We start from the raw sequence: 27,729 nt of genomic DNA, 5'->3' as shown, positions 1-27,729 counted from the left end.
CCCTGCCCACAAACAAAGAATTATCCAGCCCCAAATGTTAATGGTGTCCAGGTTGAGAAATCCTAGCCTGCGCCTAGGACAGGGGTCAGGACATCCTTGGACAGGAGTCTGGAGGGAGGCTGTGGACGCTGACTCAGCGGGGGAATCTAGTCTACCTTCTTCCATTCCCTGGCTCTTTCTAGATCACTGACTCACTGGCTTTTCCCCTTAACTCCCAAGCCTGCCTGAACTCATCCCTCCCTCTCCTTCAGAGGTGTGACTCACCCTGCTTGAGCCTAGGGTGGAGACTGCTCCCAGCCGGAGACCAGCCCTCCAGGAGAGAGCTCCAGAAAGGGGATTGGTCCACAGGGGCCGGGTTGGTTGCCCAGCCTTGCCTATCTCTTTTCTTCCTGTCCCCAGTCCCTCCGTGAGTGGACTCACGGAGTCCTGTCAGACCAACTCTACCACAGCTGTTGGAAGAGGAAGGAAGCCCCTGAGGAGGAAGCGGTAGAGCCTGATAGTGTTTTCTCAGAGGGAATAAAAGCTGACCTGCCTCCAGATTTCTTGAGGAAAGCTCTGTCTCCAGGTGTGCAGGGGGCGGGGGCAGGGGTGGGAGTGGAGGAGAGCCGCTGGTGGATTCTGTAACTTTCTGGCCAGATTTCCTTGAACTCCCCCCTCCCTGCCCTCAAGGAGTGCACTGTCTGGCTGGGGATGGAAAGCCTGCAGATTGATTATAAAGGGCTTTAAAGAAGACTCAGTGGTAGCAGAGGCTTCAAAGAGGGAGATGCCTGCCCATGATTCAGTCTCAAGTGTACCTCTGAGAAGAGCTATAATTTGCTGAGCATCTATTACGTGTCTGATACTGTGCTGGGCACGTTGCTGCTGTCTCCTGTGTAAGTCAGGTGGTTAGCAAGAATCTAGGCTTCTCTCTGTAGCCGACATCAGGCCGGGAGCTGGGCAACTGGGACATAACGTTAAAAAAAAAAAAAAAAAAAAAAAGGACCATGTTCTTGAGGTATTCATGTCTCACGGGGGAGGAAACCTGTGTTGCACCGTGGTCTCCTGGCTTTAAAAAAGGACCGCATCCTTCCTTCCACATCTTCAGATCCCATTTTTTTGTAGATTGTGCTGGTTGGGGCTTCTTGCTTAAAACTGAATGTTTCTTTCTTTTCTTTTTTCTTTTCCCCACTCAGCACTCATTCTTTCATTTGTGATAGTTTTCACATTTTTTTTTCTTTAACAAGGGCAAACCACAGCACAGAAGAAGGAATGATGAATTCTCTCAGTAGGAGTCAGAGAATTTCCCAGAAGAGATTATGTTTAGGCGGGGGCTAGAATGATAAGGAAGCGATTTGTCCTGGCTGACGCAGGAATGGACAGCACGTCCCCAAGCCCAGGAAACTGTGAACAAAGGAGAAGCGAGGCAAAAATGCATGACTGGCTCAGGCCAAGCCAGGACATTGTTGTGGCCACAGGGCAGGTGTTTGAGGGAAAGTGTGGGGTGTCCCCTGGAAAGTTAGGTTGGGACAAGCTTGTAAGACAACACGAAGGAGAGAATCTCCACCCCACCCCACCCCGGGCCAAGGGTTGCAAACTCAAATGCTTGCAAGGGATACTTGGATACCTTACATGAATGAAAAACGTAGGCTTTATTCTTTCTACATGGAGATACTATTTTGGGGGAGAGGGGAGCTCGTATTACATTTATTTGGACTTAAAAATATTTTTAAATTAATTATTCTTTATTTATTTTTATTTTTGACATGTTTCACATCCAAATGGTACACATTTTCTTCATGCATTCAGAGATTATTGGCCAGGTGTCGTGTGTGTGCTGGGCATTGTCTGAGCACCAGTTGTCTTCCTTGAAACAGGCCACTTGTGGGTCCCTGTTTTCTCCTCTCACTTTTACCAGAGAGGTGAATGTGGTCAGTTTTCTGATCTAGGAGCAAAAACTTGGGGAGTGACATGAAGGAAACACTTTAAAAAGAATAGTGGGGGAGACCAGGGGGCAGGAGGGGGAAGGAGTGGAGAGCTGTTGACCCAGCGCCAGGCAGTTATGGCGAGGTGAGGGCACGGCTGGTAGAGAGTCCCCGATTGCAATTTTCCTTCCCAGAGAAACTGGGAATCTGGGTTTCTGAAATGTGATCTCATCAACACTTTTTATGTTCACTACAAAATTCACACTTACGATGATGTGCACACACAACCTGTTGGCAGGATGTGTGGGAGATTGTGGGTGAACCGTCATTCGCCACCATTCTCTGGTCCAGGCAGTCGACAATGAGGGAGGCACAGCCAAGACTGTTGGATTCACAGTCCATGTTCATTCACCCCTTCCTTAAAAACAGCACTGCAAGATAGTCAAGATGGCACGGGGGCCAGCTAACAGCTGTATATCCTAGCCTCCCTTGCAGACCATCTGACCACCATGTGACAAAGTTCTGGCCAGTGAGAGGCAAATGGCTATGACTGGGAATAGGTAGCTGGCAATTTCCCCTTTCGCCAACATTCTTCCTCAAACCCTGAACTGATGGCTGGAGCTTTAGCAGTCATGTTGGACTAAGAGGCAGCTTTGAATATAGATGCTATTGTCTGATTGGGCTGCCGTGACAAAATACCGCAGACTGGGTCACTTAAACAACAGAAATTACTATTTTTTTTCCTCACAGTTCTGCAGGCTGGAAGTCTAAGATCAAGGTGTTGGTAGGTTTGGTTTCTTCTGAGGCCTCTCTCCTTGTCGTGAAGATGACCACCTATGTCCTCACATGGCCTTTCCTCTGGGCAACTGCATCCCTGGTGTCTTTGTGGGTCCAGATTTCCTCTTATTGTAAAGACATTAGTCAGATTGTCTTAGTGTCCACCTCAGGGGGCTCATTTTAATTTAATCATCATTTTAAAAAAGATTTATTTATTTATTTTAGAGAGAGGGAGGGAGGGAGATAGTGGGGGGAGAGGCAGAGGGACAGAATACTCAAGCAGACTCCCTGCTCAGCACGGAGCGAGACACAGGACTTGATCTCAAGATCCATGAGATCATGACCTGAGCTGAAACCAAGAGTGGGTTGCTCAACTGACTGAGGCACCCAGATGCCTCTAATTTAATCATCTTTTAAATGCCCTGCCTCCAATTACAGTCATATTCTGAGGTATTAGGGGCTAAGGCTTCAACGCATCAATTTTGAGGGGACATAGTTTAGCCCGTTGCAGAAGTTATGCACCGAAGGTGCTGGGACAGAAAGATAGAAGTCAGCTAGATCCCCACTGCCTTCATGGACCCTCCATACAAGTGTGGACCATTTCCAGATTAAAAAATAAAAAGATTCCATTACAATTCAGGTTGCATGGACTTCTCCTTGATCCCTTCATCAGCCTGAAAAATCTCTTTGTTATCAGTCTAGTTCTAGCTTAACCATAACTGCTCTTTGGAAACTTCTCTGACTCCTCGAGACAGACTTCATCATAAGGAACCGTAGGGGTTTAAACTGTTATGGTCAGTTCTCTGTTGCTAGCAGAGGAAGACAATTCTGGAGAGCTCCCTGGAAGAGGAGGGAGTTAGCCTAGTGTGTGTTTTCTAGATGTTTGAGGCAGAGGAGGGGCATTTGGAGGCAAAGGAGACCCTACCAAAAGAAGCTAAACAGGAAAGGTAGGAAGAATGCAATCTTGAAGATCAAGAACTTCCCCGTTTTCTGAGATCAAGTTGAGAAGTGTGTTCTGGGGGTTCCACCATGAATCCCCAGGTGGGGATTCTCTGCTCTGCGTTGTCTTATGGCAGTCTCATGGGACTCGGAGCTAGCCAGTTCAATCCCTCAGATTTGGTTATCTGTAAAATGGGGGTAATGACACCTGGCTTATCTGTCTTAAACAGTATTTGGTGAAGATCAAATAAAAGAATGAATGAGAAAAGGTTTTGAAAAATATAAATGGTCCAGATCAGTGTTTCTAAAGCCATTTGTTTACATTCTTTGTGATATTTTGCCTTGTGTATCACCTGTATTGTGATTTTTAAAAATTGGACCATTATAAGCAATTTTTTATTAAAACACTCTTTTTATCAGAATAAAAAGTGACATAATAAATAAAAATGAAAGTAACATAACATTAAATGCTAACTAGTTACTGTTAAGTGCTAAGACTGGCTCTCTATATTAGAAAGGAAGACTGGAATAGGGAAGGTCGTGACTTCCACCTTGACATATTCAGAAGAGGTAAGGAAAAAAGGAAGAACTTTCTGGTGATTCAGTGAATCTATTTAATGTTAGGGCTACATGATATGGCCTCATTCCTGTGTATAAAAATACTTGGTCTTGGGGCACCTGGGTGGCTCAGTCGTTGGGTGGCTGCCTTCGGCTCAGGTCATGATCTCGGGGTCCTAGGGTTGAGCCTCGCATACAGCTCTCTGCTCATCGGGAAGCCTGCTCCTCCCTTTCCCACTCCCCCTGCTTGTGTTCCCTCTCTTGCTGTCTCTCTCTGTCAAATAAATTAGTAAAATCTTTAAAAAAATATACTTGGTCTTATGAAGAGGTTTTTCTCAGGGAAGAAAGGAAGACAATGGTGTTTGAATAATTCTTTGTGAGCATCTTTTACCCTCCTGGGAACCTTACAGTAACCAGTTGAGATGGGAGTGAGTGTCCTGTTTTCACCTGGGAAAACTGAGGGTCATGGGGTTATGTACCTTGACTCGACATTACAGAAATGTTAAGAGACAGAGTCATTCTGAGGTAGCATGAACTCAGGTGTGCCAAGCCCCTAGCCCCTTCTGTACCACTGTATAATTCCATAAGCCAGTCCTTCCTTATGATGTATGCATTTAAGAAAAACTCTGCCTGTTGTCTGTGAGGTGTGGTCATCAGAAAGGGGCAATATAGTGTATTGGTTGAGAATATTGCCGCCAGGAGCCAGATTACTTGGATTTAAAGTTTGGCTGTGCGCCTTATTAGCTGTGGGAACTTGGGCCAGTTACTCTGCCTATCTGTGCCTTAGATTCCCAGGGATAATCATTGTATCCATTTCATATGGTTGTTCTGAAGATTAAGTGAGTTGATATGTGTAAAGCTTTTAAAATAGTGCCGGGGGTGGGGGAGCACTTGGGAGGCTTAGTTGGGAGAACATGTAATTTTGGGGGGCTTGATTATGAGGGGCTTGAGTTTGAGCCCCATGTTGGATGTAGAGATTACTTAAAATAAACAAAAAAAAATAAAATAGTGCTGGCCCATATTTCACTCGATCTAAGTGTTAATATGAGCAGTGCTTTCTGTCGCGGCTTCCATGGTAGCTTGGGATAGAATGTTCCACACTTAGGAAGGCAGCTTGCCAAGGCATCCCTTCTATAAAGAGCCTCCACCTCTTTCTTCCTTGGGCTGTAGATCAGAGGGTTCAGCATGGGAATGGCCCCGGAGGAGAAGACAGATATGAACCTGTCCTATTATCCTGTAGCGTGCGAGAGCTCCACTGAGCATGCAGGACCAGGATGGCGCTGGAGACGAGGCAGGTGGGGGATGAGGTAGGGAGCACAGATGGAGAGCCTCTCGCTCTGAGCCTCAAGGGAACACGGCCTGTGGATGGTCACCGGGATGGAGGGGTAGGAGAGCAGGGTAATGCTGTCAGTGACAAGACAGATAATCAGGGCGGAAGCTGTGAGAGTGACGTTCGTCCCTCTCTGCAATACTGCTGGCTGGTCTGCAATACTGCTGGCTAGAAGTGCTCCTTGAAACCGACCTACGTGCTCTCTTTCGAGGTCTAAAGCTGCTTCCCCAGCTGCTCTTCCCTGTGGTTTTCAGAATAGCCTGGGACACCTGCATAGTGGGGGTGTCTGTGTGTGTGAGTGTATTTGCTGTAGATGCATAATGATGGGCTTATATCATAACTGTTTTATCCACTTAACAGTACTGACGTTTCTCCACCACAAAAACCATAACAAAACAAAAAGCCAAAAACAAACAAACAAAAAACCAACCCACAATTCTTCCCCCTCCACAAAATAGCATTATTGTCTTTGTAAAAATCCGTGCTAGTTGTAAACAATTTAAGCAACACAGAAAAGAATTAAGAAGACAGTAAAATCTGAAAACGAAAGTCAGCTGGGGTCCCACTACTGACAGAAAATGGGAATTGGTGGACATTCTTATTAGAATCCTCTAAATGCCCTGGTGACTATGACCATCCGGGGACACACCCACATTACACAAGCTCTTCCGTCATTTACTTCCTCCCCCAGGAAGATGCCCTGGGTGTTTCCCCATATCAAGCACTAAGTGATAACCTACAGCATCATATCTGCCCGCCAAACCTTCTTTTGCTATGTATGTTCTGTATGTGTCATCCTTTACTTAAGGGGCCCTCTAGGTTGACAGTAATTATTTCCAACTCTTCTCTGTTCTTAGCAATGTCTGATGAACGCCTCCAGGGATGGGGCCCCCGAGGGCCAAGTCCAGGGAGCACGGGGTATAGACAGACTGCTCTTCCTCTCCCAGGAAGGAAGATTCTGGCTCACACCTTGGGGAGCCTGGCTCCTGGGGCTTCCACAATCCCAGGGGCAATCACTATGCAAAGCAAAGCGCCTTGTTAGGCAAATGACTTGTTTGGGCAAAAGAAATTCAGTCCCTAGACTCGGATCTGGCAGAATCTCAGCAGATGAGGGGCTGGATGGACCATATTTCCTGTAGGTAGGAAGGGGTTTGTTTCCTTGGGGGACACCTGCTGAGTCACCTCTACAGAAATGACAGACCTTTGTCCCCTGGCCTTCCGCACTGCACCTCAGCCTGCACAGCTGTCTGACTCATCCTCCCGGCAAATGCCAACTTCCTGGCGCAGTTCTCTGCTGTGAACACGCTTCGGCCTCCGCGGGCCTCCGCGGGCCTCCGCGGTCCCTGTGGCTACAGTGCGTGGGAGTCCGTGCCCCTCCCCGCATTTCCTTACCTTCGTCCTGCAGACTGACAGCGCAGAGCCGGGCCACGGGACTGGGTTTGGCCTGGAGCGGGAGTGGAAGTGATCTGTGCCCTGCTCTGAGCATGGATGTTTTAGGAGCCCCGTGCAGTCCCCCAGCTTTCCTCTCTTTGCTCTGCTGTGACACCAGTCGAGTGCAAGGCAGAGGGGCTTCCCTTAGGAGTCTTGGGGTGGGAAGGAGCAAGCGGGTCATGGACTCATGATGAACATGAACAGGACTGAGAAATAAACTATTCTTTTTTTTTTTTTTTTTTTAAAGATTTTATTTACTTATTTGAGAGAGAGCAGGAGAAGGAGAGCGTGAGCAGAGGGAGGGAGATTATCAAGCAGACACCCCACAGAGCCTGGAGACCGGCAAGGGACTTGATCTCACAATCCTGAGACCATGACCTGAGCTGAAAGCAAGAGTGGGAGCCTTAACCAACTGAGCCACCCCAGCGCCCCAATAAAGGTCTAATCTAAGCTGTTGAGATTTGGGTGTGACTTGTTCATACAGAGGCCTTCACGTCCTGATGTATTCTTCAAGCGCAAAGTTTATTCTTGGCTCTGGTCCCAGTTCTAGATTATCTGCCCTCAGATCATCCAGGCCTCTCAAGTGGGGCTCCTTCCCACCTCATTGGGGAGCAGCTCCTTCACCCTCACGGAGGCTGCCTCTACCTAGTTGACCCCAGGAAATAAACAAACAAAAAAATTTATAATACATTATATATTAACAAAAAATTAAAAAAAAACAGGAAAAAAAATTTTTTTTTTACTGTTTTTGACTTTTATTAAATTTTAAAAATTGAGATATAATTGATAGGTAACACTAGATTAGAGAAGCAGGATCCTGCCGAGCAGAGAGCTGGACACACTCGGGGCTCGATCCCAGGACCCTGGGATCATGACCTGAGCCAAAGGCAGATGCTTAATTATCTGAGCCACGCAGGTGCCCCTCTTAGCAATTTTCAAATATGCAATACAGTATTGTTAACTATAGTCACCATGCTGTACATTAGACCCCCAGGACTTATCCATGGCAACTTATTGTTGTTTTTTTTTAATACGAGAAGGTTCCAGCTGTGAGTGGCAGGTTCCATCTGACTCCGTTCTTGCCAACCTGATTGACAGGCGATATGTTGCAATGAAAGAAAGTCCTTACAAGTTCTGCCAAACAAATGTACCGGTTAGTAAGGGAGCACAAACTGCTAGTAAACCCGTCTGTGGTCTGGGAGTGGTCCCTTTCTCTGTCCTTAGGTCTGCTGACGAGCAAATTCTTCATGAAGTGAAATATCCGTGTTCCTATGCCCGTTGTGTCAGCGGGCTGGATCCTCCAGGAAGCAGAGAGAATGCAAACCAAAGGGCTCTGCATTCTACTTACGTGGTAGGAAATGGGAAAGACAATAACGTCTCTAGGTTCTGGGTGCTTGCTTGCGTGTGGCTCTGTGCTGAGGGCTGTACTGAGAAATGCAGGTCCATGGTTTTAGCCGAGATGTTCTTGAGGAATATTCTGACTGGGAAAATGACATAAAGGCTATGTCAGCAGCCAAATGGATGTCCTTTCTTGTCTTTGCATCTTTTTTTGATCAAGGGTGGAAATACATCAATGGGGCCAAGTCCCAGAGTTCCGGAACCTCTTTGGGAAGAGGCCCAGAGGGAAAGGTGCTTGCTCAAACTTATACACAGCCCGTGAACACAAAGTGGGCTGGAGACCTGGTCTTTCTAAACAAAAAATATTTCCTCAAGTTACCCAATCATGCCATAGTAATGTGCTGCTGTTCCCAGTCCTGTTCCCAGGATGACCTGGATCCTTTCAGATGAATGCTGATTATTCATTAACCATCAAGGGCACAGTTGGACTATGTACACTTGGCAATGGGCTCTTTTTCAGCTGAAATGATTTCCCTATTGACTGTCCCTGCTCCCCTGCGTGATGGGTGGGAGACACATTCAGTGTGGTAGCCCTGTCATCATGTCATTGATGGAAAAAGTGAGGCAAAGATCTGTTTCCAGGGGAATAGAATAGCGTCCCATAGTGGTGTTTTAAAATAATAAGTTGAACCTGAGAATGGAAATCATCTATATCTAGTGGATTAACTATTGGGACTGAGAGCCGGGATTTCTGACAGCAACATGACCTAACTAATTGTTCCAGGAAATTCAGCCAAGGAAGATAAGGCCATAAACCAAGAAATAAGTTCATTGTTTGCTTCACGAAATTCCTGCAAACCAATTTATCTAAACAAATAGTTTGGAAAAAAAAAAAAAAAAAAGCAAGGGCGGGGATAGGGGAGATGTGCCTGGGCAGCTCAGATGGTTAAGCATCTGCCTTCGGCTCAGGTCATGATCCCAGGATCCTGGGATGGAGCCCCACATTGGGCTCCCTGCATAACGGGGAGACTGCTTCTCCCTCTCCCTTTGCCATTCCCTCCACCTGTGCTCTCTGGCTCTGTCTATCTCTCTGTCAAATAAAAAAATAAATAACATTCTTGAAAAAAAAAAGTTTGTTCGCTTGGGCAAACAGCTCTCCTAATAGGACTGTAGATTACTTGCCCAGGGGAATAATAATCTCAACAAACAATGGCTTACTTCTTGAGATTTGCTTTCAGGCCCCGTCTTCCCTGCTCCTGCCACTTCTGAACTATAATGTCACAAACTTTGTCCATTCCTAATGTGCTCCCTCATTTGTAAGATCCACTTTGGGGGCACCTGACTGGCTCAGTGGGAAGTGCATGTGACCCTTGATCTCAGAGTCGTGAGTTCGAGCCCTGCGTTGGGCTCCATGCTGGGTATGGAGCTTACTTAAAACAAACAAACAAACAGGAAAACTTAAAAAAAAAAATCCACCTAAACCACTTGGGTCTGGACTCTCAAACTCTGTAAATATCTTCCACAGATTTCCTCCTTTTCAGACACTAAGGTTCTGTGTACTCTCTTCCTATAGTAGGTCTCATAAACTTAGCTTTGAGCAACAGGTGTTTGGTGATCTTTTGAAGAGTTATCAGTTGTCAATTTATCGATCTATTCTTTTTTTTTTTTAAAGATTTTATTTATTTATTTGACAGAGAGAGATCACAAGTAGACAGAGAGGCAGGCAGAGAGAGAGAGGGAAGCAGGCTCCCTGCTGAGCAGAGAGCCCGATGTGGGACTTGATCCCAGGACCCTGAGATCATGACCTGAGCCTAAGGCAGAGGCTTAACCCACTGAGCCACCCAGGCGCCCTATCGACCTATTCTTTACCAGGGTTACTGTTCTTTGAGAGCACGTTACTTCTTTTTTCTATTCATTTCATCTCTCTCCCCTCCCCTTCCCCCCCCCCACTCCCCTCTCCTTCCATTCCCTTCCCTTCCCTCCTTTTTTGAAGTCCTTTGCTTCCTGTTGTGGCTCCTTGATAATTAGGAAGAAAAGCAGAGTTACATTAGCTTTTGGAGGTTACCTTGTCTGTACCTTTTATGAGTACACAGGTTCACTGGTACTGCCAAGAGGGTTCAGATCTCATGTGAAAGTCAGGACCAGAAGACACCTTACATGATCATATTTTCTAAATCCCTCTTTTTGCCCAAGGAATAACTGGGGTTCTGGGAAAAGAGACCCTTCTCTGATTTGGAGGGGAGATTCTAAAGTTAGGTACTTTAAGCAATATCCCTCCTTCTCCAAGTCCCCAATTTTTGATGAATCAATGAATCACTCCGTCCACTCTTGAAGCCAGACCATGGAAGAAAAAGTGCCTTCATTCTTTGCTGTGACTCACAGAGAAAATTCTGGTGGCCATGCAGATGGAACCCAGGAAGGGGTGGAGAGCGAGGTAACTGGCTTAGGGAGCTGGGGCTTTCTTTGGTGGCAAGAGGGCTGGGACAAAGGCAGGGGCACCAAAGGGTCCTTTCATGTCCAAATTCTTTCTGCTTTTTTTTTCCTTCTTTTCTATCTCATTTCTTTTTTCCTGTTCCAAGTTGCTTTTCAGGTGCTCTGTAGGAACTAGAAACTCCTGGTAGGAGCCAAGACTCTGTGGGATTAGTGGAAAGCTGGGCCCTGGTGGGAAATATGGAAGCAGCTCCTTGGAATTTTTGGAAGCAGTCGATATGTAAACTTGTTGCATAATTTCCTGCAAAAATCCAAGGGATTTTAGACACTGGAGTAGAGCCTAGTCTTTGAAATCAGCTGGACTTGGGTTTGACCTTAGAGTTCTTGGACTCTAGTTTCCTCATATGTGAAATAAACATAACCTACTCACAGATTTTTCCTGCGGGTCATAGGAAGTAGTGCATATGATGTGTCCCAGAATGCCTGGGACATCACATGTGTTCAATGGATGTTAGCTAGTAATTATCATTATTGAGAAAAATGCCTTCTTTGGGTAGCAGTAGTGTTTTGTTAGGCCCACGCCTTCTAGAGTAACGACAAGTGGTAATCTTTTCATCACCTGCTGCCCCAAAGCCTAAAATCCAAAGAGGAAGGGGTGAAATATGTATGAGTAAATATGCCTTCATTCCTACGTCCTGAGTAAGTACCCAGCACTGCGCCGGGCTCCGTGGGGGATGAAATCAAGTATGAGGCTGGGCTCCTGCTTCCACGAGCCTATGGTTTCCTGGGGAGGCAAGTGACGGCGTGAGCAGAGTCTGCAGTAATGTAACTCTGTGGGGACGATTCTGGACTATCCCAGTGACAAATGTGCTCATGTGTGTGGACTGGTGAGTGGACAGGTGCTGGGAAAGAGTACACTTCACTGAAGTCACTCAAGGGTGACCTTTGGTTGCTGTCTCTTATCTGGGCATAGAGATGTGGGAGAGAGGTCAAAGTCAGCTACAAGGCTACGAGAGGAGGGGTCTTCAAACTCCAGACAATCTTTGTGCATAAGCAGAAGCCTGGAGGGATCTGGACACACCCCTTTGCTCTGAGTCTGGCTCCTCACAAGCTAGGTTTGACTTCCCACTGGGCTTAACGACAAGAAACCCAGTATGTGTCTTGCCCTCAGGGTACCACCTATTGGTCCAACTTCATGCCTGACCTTGATTTCACTCATGATGCTGCTTTACTCATTTTGACCCACGTTTTGAAATCTTATCCTCCTCTCCTGGTATTTGACCCTTGGCTCTTCCTTGGTTTGGAGTCAGCACTCTGCTCACCACGATCTGATAACTTGGCCTGGCTCTGACCTGCCCCAGGATGGCAGGGTCAAGCCCATCCTGAGAGCCTGGCTAAGCACAGTGTGAACAGTGTGAATCCTATGGTGCCACCGTAGAGGGAGAAGCTGGGAAGACGAAAGGCACAGACGGAAGAGCTCTGCTTTGGGCTTCAGGAAATGCCTCCCTCAGAAGGTGACTAGGATGCCCGTGATGGGGAGGAGGGTGAGCGGAAGGCAGTAAGAGAACGGCCCCCGCCTTGGCAATGTCAGTGCAAGTAAGCGGGTGGCTGGGCGGAGGCGCAGAGGTCACAGAAGTCGTGATGAAGGTTGCTCGGGCTACAGAGGAGCAAGAGGAGGCTGGCCTTTCGCAGGACCCCCTCACTGATACCAGCAGCCAATGAGCCTTTCAAGCCCAGAGTGGATGATGCTGGGGAAGTGGGGAAACCATATCAAATGAACAGCCATTCAACAGCGTACTTCGTGCTAGGGTTTTTGGTCATTTGAGTATTTAAGCTTCACACCAGGTTCTTGTTTACAGATGCTGCCAGACTGTATGTTGTAAAACAGGATTTAGACATCAGTCCTGTCTGATTCTAGAACCCATTAACTTCTGTTTCATCTTATGTCCTCACAAATCTCCATTTCTCTGGCCCAGTGTTGCTGGTTCACAGGGAAAGAAGGAAATTTGGGAGCATGACCGGGTGGCCTAGGAGGTAGCTTCATTACTCTGAAGGTCTGGGCTGAGTCTGGGGCCCTGTGATGGCTCAGCAAGCGCCCGGCCTGTGGAAAAGGGGACCAGGCTGTGGTGTGGCAGAAGAGGGGCTGGGACGGGGCTGACAGCTCACTTACTGCTCTCCTTGCCAGGAACTGTGGTTCTTGGCGGGTGAACCCTGCCAGCCTCCTTGTTCTGTGATTTCTGGCTTCACTAAACTCTCTCTCTAATCAGGGAGATAAAATACTACGATAACACAGGTCGGAGAAATGATTCAGTGTAAGGACGACTAATTACAACAGCTAAGATGCGTTGAACGCTAATTAAGGACCTGACGGTGTGCTCAGCACCTTATAGACATTAAATCTTTAATCCTCACGAACCAAACTGTGAGGTAATTAATATTGACATACTCATTTTCAGACAAACAGACCAGGGTCACACAGCTTTGTGTGCCGGAGCCGGGATCCAGGCCAAGTCGGGCTGTCTCCGAAGGCCATGCTCTGAACCTGAAGCATGGGCAGCCTCCCTCAGGGAGGTGACAGTAGACAAGGCTGTGTGGGCGTGGAGACCAAGACTTCGGGAGCCTCTAGAGAACCACAAGGTCTGGGGCCTAAATTCAGAATAATTCAAGGACAATCCATTAGGGGTTATCTCAGGTTTTGTTTGTTTGATTGTTTAACTATATAAGAAAACTCCTTAAAATATAGTATCTTAAAAACTACAACACTTTGTTGTGTTTCACAGTTCGGTGGGTTAGGAGTTTGGGTAGGGCTTGGGGCAAATTGTTCTTCTCCTCTGCGTGGTGTGGACCAAGATCACGCACACAGCTGCCTGCACCTGGCCCCTGGGCTGTCCCGGAAGGCCAAAGCCTCTGTCACTATCTGGGGCTTAATAACCTTCTATAGGGCCTTTCCACATGGCTAGTGGGGCTCCCTCCCAGCCTGGTGGTCTTAGGGTGGGCTTCCAAGATGGAAAAAGTGGATGCCAACAGTCGTCTTTAAGGCTAGGCCTGAAGTTGGTACGTTGTCACTTCTGCTCGGTCATAACAAGTCACAAGTGGGGTTGCCTGACAAAATACATGGGGCCCATTTTAATCTAATGAACAAATTCAGATAAACAAAATACTTTTTAGTATAAACTATGCAATATTAGACATGTTTATACTAAAAATTATTTGTCGTTCATCTCAAATTTGATTTTAACTAGGCATCTGTATTTTTATCCCAACCTTGATGGGAGGGGTGCATCTTCTGGAGGGTGTCTGCCCGTTTGCCCCTTCTTTCTTACTAGTCACCTCTGGCCAGGCCCAGGTGGAGGTGGACTGCCTTGGATTCTTTCTCCCAGGGAAAGCCTTATTCACTTGCATCTGGCTCCTTCCATCCTGAGCCAAGTTGTCCCTGTCAGTGATGCCTGGAGAGACGTTCCCACTTGGTGAGTGACAGCACTTGGCGCGGAGAGCTTGAGTTTTCCGCAGGCGGATCCCAGTGTTTGGGCTGCCTCCCTACTTGGTTCCAGTGTCCCTCCCCCAAGGGTCTCTGAGGTTAATTTAAATGAGTTTGAGAGCCTTGGGAACAAGAAGAACGTGGAAGAGACTCGAAGAGACAACCCCTTTTCCATCTGTAAACACGTAGTCTTTGGCTATAACCTCTCTCTTCCCCGTGGGATAGGTGGAAGCCCAGCAAGGCTAACTAACTTTGATTGGGAGTTGGAGCCAGTCCCCGCCAACAGTAACCATTCGCTCAACATCCCGTGCTCACTGGCAGTGGTCTGCGGTGGCCCCGTGCCCTGGCCGCCTGGCCAGGACCCCAAACCGGTCTTCCTTCCACACCTGGGGCTGGATCTGCCCCTCCACCTGACCTTTGGCTTCCCTTCCACCCAGTAGAAAGTACCACACCTTCAGGTATTGAGTGGGCTCTGGGTGGTCTTAAGACATGGTGTAATTCAAATGCTCTTGAGAGAGGTAACACTTCGACTTAATCTCCAACCAACATTCCAGTGCCTCCCGTTGGGTTCTGTGTCAGATGGTTTGATGTTAAGATGTCCCTTAACTTAAGGGAAGAGGGGAGGAGACATTTGGACAGGGAGGTGTGCATGGGGCCAAAGGGGCTGGGTTCCTTGTCTCCTGGCAAACGTTGCCATATCCTCAGCTGTTCCTGCTCTCCCCTCTCTGCCCTGCCTTCCCTCCATTTCTCAGAGGCCACCCTGTAATCCACTTCTGGGAAGCTTATTTACTTTGAAGTCTGTGACGGGGCTGCCCAGGACTATGAGGTGAGCGTGCTCAGTAATTGTCGACATTAGGAACAGAGCACGAGTTTACCAGGACAATGAAGGAGGCATTGACACCCTAGTGTCTCTGTTCCTGGGTCCTCTGTGTCTCCTTGGCCCTCAGGGAAATTATTATTCAAAGGAAGATTTTCTGTTATGCACATAGCTTATTTTCATGAAAAGATTGCAGTCCCTTAACTCCTGAGTCTGGGATGGAGTGTTGGGAGGGGGTTGGGGACCAGCTGGGGTCTGCTGTATTCTTAGTACATGTGACTGTTAACTTACACGTCATCTTGACTGGGCTCAGGGATGCCCAGAGAGCTGGTAAAACATTACTTCTGGCTATGTCTGAGTGGGGTTTGCAGATAAGATTAGCATTTGAATTGGTAGACTGAGTCAAGTTCACCCTCACTAATGTGCGTGGGCCTCATCCAATCCACTGGGGGGCTTCAGTAGAACAAAAAAGCAGAAGAAGGGCAAGTTGGCTCTTTTGGCTTGAGTTGGGCCATCCATCTTCTCCTATCCTTGGACATCAGTGGGGCTTGGCTCTTGGGCTTTTGGAATCCCACCAGGAATGATTCCATCAACCCCCAGTTTTTAGACCTTTCGTTTTAGACAGAATTACACCTCTAGCTTTCCTGGTCCTCTGCCTGCAGACGGCAGATGGCGGGACTTCTCAACCCCCGTAGTTGCATGAGCCAATTCCTATAATAAATCTCCTCTCCTATCTATCTATCTATCTATCTATCTATCTATCTATCTATCTATCATCTATTGATCGATCTATCTATCATCTATCTGTCTATCATCTAATCTATCATGTTCTATTGGTTCCATTTCTCTGGGGAGCCTTAATACAGTATGTTAAGAAAAATGACCCCAAGCCATAAATTAAGCTGGGAGATGATTTCAGTACCATCACTGAGCATTGATCAACATTGCTTACCGTGCATTATTCAGTTTTCTAAGAACATGTTGTTTCACTTTGATATTTACGATGTTACAGGTGAACATGGAGGTTTCATCTGGAAGAGATGCAGTTGTTTTTTGGTTCCCTGTAGGAAGAAAGCCCCACTGTGTCGGTTCAGCCCAGTCTGCTCAAAGCTCCCCTTTTCCCTCCCACCAGCCTCTATGACAGTCAGCTTTTGTTTCTCTCTCTTCCCCATTAATACCATCCACATTTCCCTGGATGATGCGTCGGCCAGAGTAAATCAGTCGATTTAGGAATTTGGAGCTAGGGGCAACCCCGAAAAGCACAAACCATTCATACCCCATCCCCTGCTACCTCAGGTTCTCCAGACAGGGAGAAATACAGGGATTTTAGCACACAAGCCAATTTTATTTGGCTCTCAGAAAGATAGTAAACCTCAGTTGACATCTGGATTTCACAATAAATTTCACCTCTTTCTTACACTCTTAAGATAGTAAGATTGATTTCTATTACAATGAAGAAGGGTTTTGTCTAAAGACATAAAGGTAATTTGATTTTGATTGAAGAAACCTCTTCAATCAAACCCCCTGAGGTAGCAGGGGATGGGGTATGAATGGTTTGTGCTTTTCGGGGTTGCCCCTAGCTCCAAATTCCTAAATCGACTGATTTACTCTGGCCGACGCATCATCCAGGGAAATGTGGATGGTATTAATGGGGAAGAGAGAGAAACAAAAGCTGACTGTCATAGAGGCTGGTGGGAGGGCCTTTCAGCTTTTTATTTTGTTTAAGTTGGTGATTTATCGAGAAATAATAGCTCATTATTGCTGTAGCACATATTCTGGCCCCTGGCTGGTTCTAATGGAGATTTCTGTAGCTGGGGCTCCATTCGGCCCCATAAAGTCAATGATCACTATCTCCTTCCTATACTCAAACACCACGGGGACCATTTCTCCAACATCACACAGAAGGGCAGTATCTTCTTTATAATCTTTTAGGTCACTATGGCATTCAATGCCCCTTTCTACATTTGAGAACAGATAGGAAGAAGACAGAATCTGACTCCTGCTCTGGGACCACTGAAAGAGGTCCTAGGGCTCTGTAAGACAGAAGTGTGGATGTAGCATAGCAGGGGATGTAACATATCCATGCTGAATGGGGTCTACTGATGGATGTACAAGAAGGACATTACCAAATAGGTGAATATTCCTGCCTGGGGCTTGAACTTCAGGGAATGATGGGAAGGTAGAACAGGTAGAGATATGTGGTTGAATGCTATAGAGGGTGGGACAGAGTGGGTAGTGTTGGTGGCTTTGTCCTGTGGCTGAGCTGTACTGAATGCTCAATGGGGGCAGTGCTAGCCATAGCAATGGGGAGTGCTCAAAGGTGATGTTCCCCAGTGGGGCAGCCTACACGGACCATTTCCGTGGTGTTCAGCTGTGTTTGGCCACTCTTGGTTCCTGTCCCAGCTGGGATCTCTAGGCCTCCCTTCTATTTTACGAGCTCCCAGATAGCTTTCTAACAAATTCCTTTTCTGCTTAAGTTAAGAACCCTAATGTGTACGGCGGCCTTGACATCTTTATTCCTTAGGCTGTAGACCAGGGGGTTCAGCATGGGGATCACAATGGTGTAGAACACGGAGAGGGTCTTGTTATAGGCTGAAGCACTTTCTGGGTTGGGTTGGACATATACAAAGAACACAGACCCATAGAAGAGGGAGAGGGCAGTGAGGTGGGAGGCACAAGTGGAGAAAGCTTTGCGCTGGGCCTCCAGGGACCTCATCCTACAGATTGTGGCCAGGATGTAGGTATACGAGACCAAGATGACAGACACTGTGGGGACAGTAACCAAGGCGGAAAAGAAGAGCAGGATGACATTGGCTACAGTGGTGTCTGAGCAGGCCAGTTGGAGCACTGGGGGGGATGTCACAGAAGAAGTGATCAATGATGTTGGGACCACAGTAGGGCAAGATGAAGACATTCCCTGTCTGCAGAGCTGAAATGAACACCCCCACAGCATAGGTGCCCATCGCCAGCTGGGTGCACAAGCGCTTGGACATGATGGTGTGGTAGAGGAGAGGGTGGCAGATGGCCACAAATCGGTCATAGGCCATGATGGCCAAGAGCAGGCACTCCCCTGTGCCATGGAGGATCATGAAGGCCATCTGGACCACACAGCCCACGAACGAGATGGACTGGTCCACAGTGAGGAAGCTGGTCAGCAGCCTGGGGGTGAACACGGAGGAATTGCAAATGTCCAGGAAGGAGAGCACGCTCAGGAGGAAGTACATGGGGGTGTGGAGGGCAGAGCTGGTACGGATCAGGTCTATCATGCCTAGGTTGCCCACCAGCGTCACAGCATAGATCATCAGGAAGACGCCAAAGAGGAGATGTTTTTGGTCAGCCTGGTCTGTGAGGCCCAGCAGGATGAATCTTGTCACCGTGGTGTGATTCTGCCCTGATGTCATTCCACTGGGGTGTTATACACAGGACAATGGCCAAGGGGTGGAGAAACAGGAATGTTAACATTCTCATCAAACAGATAGGCTTTAACATCTCCTATCACTAAAGAGCCTGTGTATCTCCAAAGGGGAGACTGGCCCCCAAACCCCACTTCAATCCCATCATGTTATACTCATGCTGAGGTTCTAAGGGTTCTCTGTCCCCCTTGGAACGATGTCTACATTCCTCAGCTTCCACACGTGTTCCTCCATGCTATCCTGCTCTCAGTTTGCAATTCTGAATGATTTATTTCTACAAACACACTGCATTATTGCAAATGTCTGTGCCTTTTCAAAATCTAAATTTTCTTGTTGGACCGTCCTTTGATCTCTCCAAACCCAGCTTAGAGGTCCATCCCCTCCCTCTCTCTCCTGAATTCACAGGTACTCTTTCAGTTAAACTCATGGCACTATATTTTAACATGAAAAAAAAAAATGCCCCTCCATCTTTCCTGTTGGAATTTCTTACTCCTGGTAGGAGGAGAGTTATTTCCTATCTCAGGAATTTGTGTGCTGGTATCTATCACAATGCCAGTGTCAATGAATAAATATAAATTAATGATCGATTAGATAAGAAAATCTTTCTCATTTGCATCATGGCAACAGGATCCTTCCAGTTGTCTTGACCCAAACCTTCTAGTCATTTTTTTCTCACCCTTCAAGGAACCCCTCAACAAATCCTACTGGCTCTACCTTTAAGATGTCTACCAACTTCTCATCTTTTCTTTGCAAGACATCCTCATACCTTGCTTGATAAATTGCAATTGCTCTTACCTGGTGTCCTGCTTCCCTATTAGGAGGAGCAGCCAGGGGCAGCCTGTCCCACCACAGAAGAGAAAGGCAGGGTGATCACAATGACTCTGTGAGTTTGGCCACTGCTCCATCACTTCCTTTCTCTCTGTCCTCTTGTCTGCTCTATTCCCTCTTGCTTATCCTGCTCCAGCTACTCATGCCTCCCCTCCTGTCTTGGGACACCAGGAGTGATTGAGGACCTCTGCACTACTGTCCCCACCCCTCACCCCTCTTGCTCCAGGTAGCCACAGGGCTCCTCCCCTCATTTCCTTTGAGTTCAGGCTCCAGTGTCACCTGTGTGTCATGCCCTCTCTAAACATCTTATTTACAATGAAACCCTGTCCTACCCCAGCGCTCACTATCCTTTTTTTTCTGTTTCTTTTTGGGCTTCATAGGACTTTTCCCCTTCTAATATGCAACATTCACATGACTTATTGCTTTTGCCTGCGAGCTCTGTCTTGATGTTAGGATGCTAGAATCGTGAAGCTGGGCATTTTTGTCAATTTCGTTCATTGCTGCATCTTCAGTGACTGGCACACAGGAGGCTCTCAGTAAACACTTGTGGCATGGGGGAAGGGAAGCTGTAAAGAAGATACAGACTCTTCCAGACAGATCAGGCTGCAAAGATGATCATTACTACCCAGATGGGTGGGTTCAGGATGTGCTTTGCCCAAATCAGGTGGTAAAAATTGGAGAACGATTATGCTAAGATGTGGGTAAGAGCGGAATTGGAGGATGATGCCCCATGAAACCCAGTGTCTCTGAAAGCTGGGGCCTGGAGGACCTGGCTGTCCAGTTGTACCCACACTCCACTCTTCCAGCCCTGGAGTTTTGGCCTAAATCCCTGAATTCAGAGCCCTCATCTTGAATCTCTGACAACCATACATTTTTAACTCCGGTTGCTGTGGAGGCTTTAAGGGGATTCTTTTCAGATGGGTGTATGCTTTCCCTCCTATATTGATAATTTTGGTAAGATCTCTTTATAAGATGATAAATTTTTGTAACAAATCATTTAATATGAATTTGAATACATATTTGAATATATACATATTGGAGATACTATCTGAGGGGTTGAAACAGTTAAGAGTATCTGCTGAATTTGACTCAAAATAAGGAGGATGATTGGCTAAATTGGATTGGCTGAGTTTATGTTTGATTTGACTCTGCTGAAATGCAGAAGAATATATATAGGTTTTTATTTAGTAATTTTCTGGAGTTGTTTAAATGCTCATTGGAAGGGCTTGGGAAATTAGGTACATTAAATCTGTGATTGTAGTTTAAAAGGTTGAAGAGCATTTAATTAATTGTGTTTATAAATGGTGTTGAAATGCTTAGGAGAATTTGCTTCTATGGATTTTGTGTCTGCGTGACTTTGAATTGTTTAAGAGAATTTGACTGTAAACAGTGCTTAAATTATTGGGGAAGTTTAATCTGTTAGATTTTGAGGCTAAGGGAATATTAAGATCAAGTGTGATTGTTTTAAATTCTAACAAACATTACTAGATCTAAAATTCAATTGATTAAATTTGAAAGTTGCATTTAATGCCCTGAGAAAAACTAAGTTCTGAATTTACAACTTAAAACATTATGATTCATTGATGAATGGCTTTAGATAATCCTTTCCATGCACAGATCTGGACATCAAAAAAAAGTCATTGGGGTAATGCAACCCATTATGGGAGCTCAAACACTGGTGGATTTGAATGCATTGAGGAGAGAATCACAAAGGAGCCACAGGACTGGGCACCTTTATTCTTGGAGGAGTCAGGTTGGGAGCACAGGAGATTTGGGTTGGGAGCACCAGGGAACCCTCCCGGGAGATGTCTCCCAGATCTGTGTGTGGTCCCAGCTATTCTACACTTTGTAATAAGCCACTGGGCAAGCACTGGAGAAAGTTATGCACTGATCTGCTTGGTGCAGTGGACAACTCTTGTCTGGGCTTTTGGGATTCCCGGGAGGACTGAGATGGTCAAAACAGATGTGCCTTGGAGACAATGAGAAGCTTATAATGATCCCGAGTGGCTGTGCAGCGAGGAAGGCATGTTATGATGGAGGAGACTCATTTGTTGGACCTTTGCTCTGGACTCCTCTCTAGGTCAGGCCCTCCCTTCACCCCAGCCTCCTTTGAGAACTGAGTAACCTTTGCTTGAGGTCCCAGCAGGATGAACTGATATCTGAACTTGAATGACCATCTGGACAATGTTTGGTAGAATCCTCTGTTCACTGGGGAGGGATCATAGCTGGGGGAAAGAGAATACAGAACACAAGCTGGAGAAATTACTTCACAAGAATCAATAGATAAAGTAGGGTGACCAGAGCAGAGTAGTAAAACCCAATCATTCAGCCAGTCAAAGTCAGCACGAGGACCTTACAGAAAGGCTTTTTAGGTGAACTCAGATGTGCAGAATGTCTTCTACTAGCAGAGTACCGAGATCTGCAGTTCTTGTCCTCAGTGGCAGGTTTCTGGAATCCCACCAGGGAAATTGGGACCCCCAGAGCCTCTAGACCCTGAATACAAACCTTTGGGAGTTTTTATGTTGGTGGAACATTGACACATGGGTGACACAAGGCAATGCTACTCTGATGCCTGTTCCAAGAGCCAACTCTGCTGGGGACACAAGAAGGTTCTTAAAAGTGTTCCTTCAGTGAATCAATTTCATTGAATTTTTGGGTGGATGGAGGTATAGAAGGAACAAGGGGATTATCTTTCAGTTTTAGTTGTTGTTTTTTTGAGTGGCAAATATATTCCAATGGTACAAAATTCAGAAGGGACTACGTTGAAAATAAGTCCTCAACCTGCCTGTTCCCTTCTGATTCCCTAGCCACTCAGCAATCTGCCTCAGAAGCTACCAGTTTTTTGTGTATCTTTCCATGGTTAGTCACTGCTTATATAAGCAGTACATGAACCTATATTTTCTCCTCTCTTTTAAAAGATGCAAATGGTAGCAAACTATACACATTGTTCTGTACCTTGTTTCTGTTTTTTATTTAACAACTTATTTTGGGGATCTTTCCAGGACAGTAATTAAGGGCTGCCCCTCTTTCCCCACCAAAGGCTGCATAGTGTTGCCTTCTGTAACATTTTAGAGGTTTCCCACTGAGGGACATTGAAATTGTTGCCACTTTTTTACAATAAGCAACAAAACAGCACCTATCTTCAAGCCATTTAGGGTGAAGGCAATTTGCAGTCTAGAGCCTGGAGACCCTTAATAAAAGATATTTGCATGTACCTCTGACAAGGCTTTCAGGCTGGACTTTTCACTGCTTTGGGGGGCGGGCGAGGGAGAAGAAACCTGGCAGGTTCGCAGAGGGTCTCTGCTTAGCTGTCTCTTGCTTCTTTCTCTTTTTCCTCCCAGCCGGATGGGACAGAGGCTTACATAAAGCTATGCTTACTGATCTTGAGCACCTGGTCATCAGAGTGAGACTTGCACACCGGCAGCTTGGATATCACTGGGTGCTCCTTAGTCATGCAGAATCTGGTTCCACCCCAGAGCAGCTACGGAACTGGATTTGCATTTTAACTAGCCCCACAGCTGACTTTTATTCTTGTTCCATTTTGAGACACACTGAGGGGCAGCCCAAGTGGATTGAGCTGCTGTACTAGTTGTTTGATGCCTGGGTAGAGGGACAGAGAGGAGAAGCCTCCTAGTCCCTAATTGTGAAACTCCCTCACAGGGACCTCTGGGTCAAGGCTGATCCTGAAAGTGACAGGATGTTTGGTGTGAATGTCTGGAAGTGACTGGGAAGGGGAAGTGTTGTGAAGGCAGGGAACTTGCCATAGGAGGGAGCCCCTGAGAAGTAGACACTTTCCTTCCAACCCAGATGCAAGAATGTCAGACAGCCCCCAGGCCACAGCCTGGTCCCTCGCCCAGGAGGAAAACTCACTATCCTCTGTGTAGGATATTGAAGTTGCTTTTAAAAAAAAAAGATTTTTATGTAAGTGAATGGAAGGGACGCATTGAACTTAATACCAAGCCTAGGGACAGCCTCACAGATGGGATCTCGGGAGACAACTTATGGATCCAGAGGCCCAGAGCCCAGGAGTAGGAGCAGTCTTGGGATGCCTGACATTGAGAACCCAGCCCCATGGGGCAGTGGAACAGCTCGGGGACAGAGAGATTCTATATCCCTCTCCCTCCATCCACCCTCAACCATTGCAAAGTGTACCACTGAAGAGTTAAAACGTTCATTGCCTTTTTAGGGGGGCTTCGTCCAACCACTGCTGCCTGCTGGGGCTGGTGGTTTGTTTTGGAGAAGCACCATTGCCTTGAAGTGAAGAAGCAAAGAGCATGGGACTTTGTATTAGCCTGATCTGGATTGAATCCCACTGTCAGCCATGATAAGCTTTGTGACCTTGGGCAAGTCATTGAACCTTACTCAGTTTTGTCTTCTTGCAAAATGGTAATGGCTGAAGCAGCGTTCAGGGCTGTCATGAAGGTTACATGACAATATGCTTGAGAAGCCCTTGTTAGTGTGTTTGGCGGAGAGAAAAAAAAATGCACTGCTTGTTATGATTTCTAAATGGGGACTTGAGAGGACAGGGAAAGAAGAGAAGTAAAGGAGAAGAGGTGGGGACTGCCAGCAAGCACACTGACCTGTGGTGAAGCAGAGACCATCTCCCACTGAGCCCAGCTCCCGGAGCCCCCAGGGTGACGTACCCTCCCTGTGACGTTGGCTGCCTCGGACCTGCTCCAGAGGCCGGTGCGCCCAATCAGTCCTGGCTGACTTTTGGATCTCTTCCCCCTAGGAAGGCATCCGGCTGAGCTCTTTTCTGGCCTTTCTACCTGGACCTATGAGAATTACCTCATTTTAGATGGTCCCACGGGCTGAGCAAGAAGCCAATGACTGGTGGCCCAGGATGCCCGGGCAGTGATGCCTGGAGATGCAACTTCTGTTGGTATGTGGGGGCCGGGACTCCCTGGGGCTCTCGGTACGGGGCTGACCCTCCCCATTTACCAAGTCTTTCCCCTGAGGACCTTTCTTCAAGTTTAATGAGCAGGAGGCTCCAGAGGGAAGAATTGCACAGAAAACCACTCAACACAGTATCACCTTCCTAGGGGCTTGAGGCAATTAATTTAACAGCAGAGAGGTTGTGATCTTCCTCTTTCGTGATCTTCCTCTTTCTCATAAGACCTGAGACCCAATAAGGCTCACTAATTTTTTATTTGATGACACAGAAAATCACCAGTAATAATAATGACAGCAACTAACATGAATATAGTTTAGCAATAGCTTGCATGTATGTGCTTTTATTTTCTCTTCAAGTTGCTAAAGGCACTAAAGATGAAAGATAAAAGCACCCTCCGGGGTGCTCTCCACCTGCATTCCTCTTCCTGTGCTCATTGACCCTGACCCAGGTCCACATGTCACAACTTAGGGGAACCTCATTCACACTGCATTCTGGGTGACTGTCACCTCCGGAGTACTCCAACCACCCCCCCTGTGGGTGCCAACATAGACCTGTCCTTATCCCCAGCTTTGGATGCCTCCCTCCGGAGCCAGCCTTTCCTTCTCACAGCTGCTGCTCCGGAATCTGTCCCCTGCCACCTGAGATATCCCACCTCCCTTTCTCTGTGATGGCTGTGGCTTCTGGTTCCTTTCTATTTGATGGCAGGGATGCGTCATGCCTGAGTGACTCTGAGATGTGATAGGACTTGACTTTATCTTGAGGATCAGGATGAACATCCTTCTGACAGAGCTACCTGTAATGCATACTCGTTTATTTAAGAATACGTCTATCATAGGTACGCCTGGGTGGCCAGACGGTTAAGCAGCTGCTTCACTCAGCTCTGGTCATGATTGAGCCCCGCATCGGGCTCCTTGCTCAATGGGGATCCTGCTTCTCCCTCTACCTGCTGCTCTCCTGCTAGTGCTCTCTTTCATAAAAGAAGAAGAAGAAGAATACTTCTATCATAGAAGATGAAAAACTGTCAACTCTATTTCAATTAAAAAACGAAAACCAAAAAAGAAACCAACCCTGACAACACCCTTGATTTTGGACTTCTGGTGTCCAGAACCATGAGAATAGACATTTTTGTTGTTTAAGCCAAAAAAATAATAAAAAAGAAAAAAAAAAAAAAGGAAGAGAAGACAAACTAAGTATAGAGCCAGGGAGCTTGTGAGAAGCGAAGTGGAGAATATGTATGATGAATATTTATGGGAACGCATGAAAGGATGGGGAAGCAGCACAGAATTGGGAAGCACAGGAGACAGTTCCACGAGGCGCTGGGGGTTCATGAGATCTTAAGGCAGCACGCTGGGCTCCTGCCCGCTTTTGGCTCCACTTGTTCTCTGCCCAGGAACCCCCGAGGAAGAGCACGGGTGCCCCGCCTGTCACCAGCGAGGCTTGCTCGCTCCGCCGTCTTTCCGATGGAACACCTATGGCTTTGGACACCTCCTATCCTCTTTGTTTACCTCCCACTCCACGTGCTCAGGACTATGTGTCAGTAGGGGGGCTGATGTGGCAGAGAAGGAGAACTCGAGACCGGCAGAGAGATGCAGGCACACGCATGCGCACACATACACACGGGATCCAGGTAGAGTTCTCCCGTCCTGCCCCAGCATCTTTCCACTTGTTTCCGTCTCTTATTACTAACAAACGAGTCTTTCTTTACTTTTATTTTTTTTTTTTAAGATTATTTGTTTATTTATTTGACAGAGAGTGAGAGAGAGAGAGAGAGAGCGAGCAGGTGCACAAGCACGGGGAGCTGCAGGCAGAGGGAGAGGGAGAAGCAGACTCCCCGCTGAGTTGGAAGTCCGATGGGGGGCCCCATTCAGGCACTGCCGGACCAATCTGGGGGCCTATGCAGGTGGGGGCCGATACAAGGGGGGCTCTATGCGGGGGTGGGGCTTGATGCAGGGGGGCTCTGCGGGGTCTCCATGTGGGGGTTCCATCCCAGGACCCTGGGATCATGAGCTTAGTCGAAGGCAGACACTTAGGGAACTGAGCCACCCAGCGCCGCCTTAACAAGCCATTCTTTTTGAACACCTTAATTTGGTCCTCCAGTCTCTCTGCTCCACACTCCCCATGGCCACGCACGGGGAGACTGGCCTTGCACCAAGATAATCTCCCAGGTGGCAAGTGCACTTTAACCCTATCTTAGGAACCATAGCAGGTTTTGTCCCATCAGTGGGCAGCTAGACACGTGAAGAGCACGAAGGAAGCTTCAGGGAGGTGGGAGAGAGGTCAGAAGGCAATCCTGGGCTCTCGGCACCAATCTGCTCCTGGGACAGTTTTGTCATGACTGCCCATACGTCTTCTTGTGGGATCACGGCCAGGGTTCTTCTTCGGTTTCTCCATCCACCTCTAGTCCAGGGCTTCGAATCTCAGGTTCTTCTCCTTCTGCTGAATTCTCTGCTCTGAATCTGACAAACCTGCTTTGTTCTCTGCAATGGGTTCCATGAGGCAGGGTCTGAGGACTGGAAAAGCCCGAAGGATGGACTAGGGCAAGGCTGCTACTCCAAGGTGAAGCTGTACGGGGCTGCCCCCTTTCTTCCTGTGCGTTTGGAGACCCTTCATTTCCTACCGCACTGGGAAGCAGGTCTGAAGCAAAACGGTTTTGTTAGGCAGGTAGCTTGTTTGTGTGAAGGAAATCCAGCCTCAAGACACGTGAAGCCAGGATAGACTGCTGGGGTTGAGAAATCTGTGGAAGGCTTGGAAGACAGGGTGGGTGCCCTCTGGAGGAAACCACAAGCTCCCTCCACAGGGTCCCGATGTGGTGTGTCCTTTGGATCCTGGCTATCTTACCCCGTTCACGCTTACAGTCTACTGCTTTGAGCATTGAACTTGTATCCAGTGACCTTGCTCAACTCACACTAGTTTATCTGCAGATTCCTTTGGGTTTTATATGTACACAATCATATCATCTGCAAATAACGGATGCTTTATTTCAATATTTATTACAAGGGCATGGACCTCCAACACAGTATTGAATAGAATCATGTTAGTGGACAAACTTATCTCATTCTTGATCTCAGGAGGAGAGCATTCAAGATACTACCATCAAGCACAATGTTCCCTGTAGTATGCTTCTGGTTTTGGTAGCTATGATTCATCAGATTAAAGAAATGTTTTTAAATTTCTGGCTCACTAGAATTTAAGATTTGGAATTTAAATGTCTATTTTAAAAGAATCACTAAGAAGCATTAAATCGTGTCAAGAATATTATTCTGCATTTAGTGAGCTGATCATCGAGTCTTTCTTTCTGTAGTCTAAAAAGCTGATCACTTACATTGATTAATATTCAAACATTAAATGAATCTTATTTCTGGATTATTCAAGAATTAATCCAGGAATACAACTTTGAGATGTGTGACCCTTCTTAGAGATCACTGGATTTAATTTGCCAACATATTTGTCATGGCGTTTGCATCTATTATCATAAGAGATGTTGACTTACAATTTTCTTCCATGTTCTTGTGGCATTATGGATTCAGGTGACACTAGCCTCATAAAAGACTTGGGAAATGATTCCTTTTGTTTCCTTAAATGTTTGGAAATCTCA

The 27,729-nt window shown here is 46.9% G+C and overlaps 1 protein-coding gene across 1 annotated transcript; it reads right to left on the bottom strand.

Moving 5' to 3' along the window:
• Positions 1-17,451: 17,451 nt before the first annotated feature.
• On the bottom strand, positions 17,452-18,400 carry LOC116860478 (olfactory receptor 1009-like). The gene is given in 2 exon segments (XM_032846535.1): positions 17,452-17,853; positions 17,855-18,400. Coding segments are annotated over 2 exon segments (948 nt in total).
• Positions 18,401-27,729: the final 9,329 nt, after the last annotated feature.

The sequence above is a fragment of the Lontra canadensis genome, unplaced genomic scaffold, assembly GCF_010015895.1.
Source record: "Lontra canadensis isolate GAN:19392208 unplaced genomic scaffold, GSC_riverotter_1.0 scaffold176, whole genome shotgun sequence".
Classification (NCBI taxonomy): domain Eukaryota; kingdom Metazoa; phylum Chordata; class Mammalia; order Carnivora; family Mustelidae; genus Lontra; species Lontra canadensis.
Note: the sequence above shows the minus strand (reverse complement) of the source record. Positions and strands in the feature narration are given on the sequence as shown.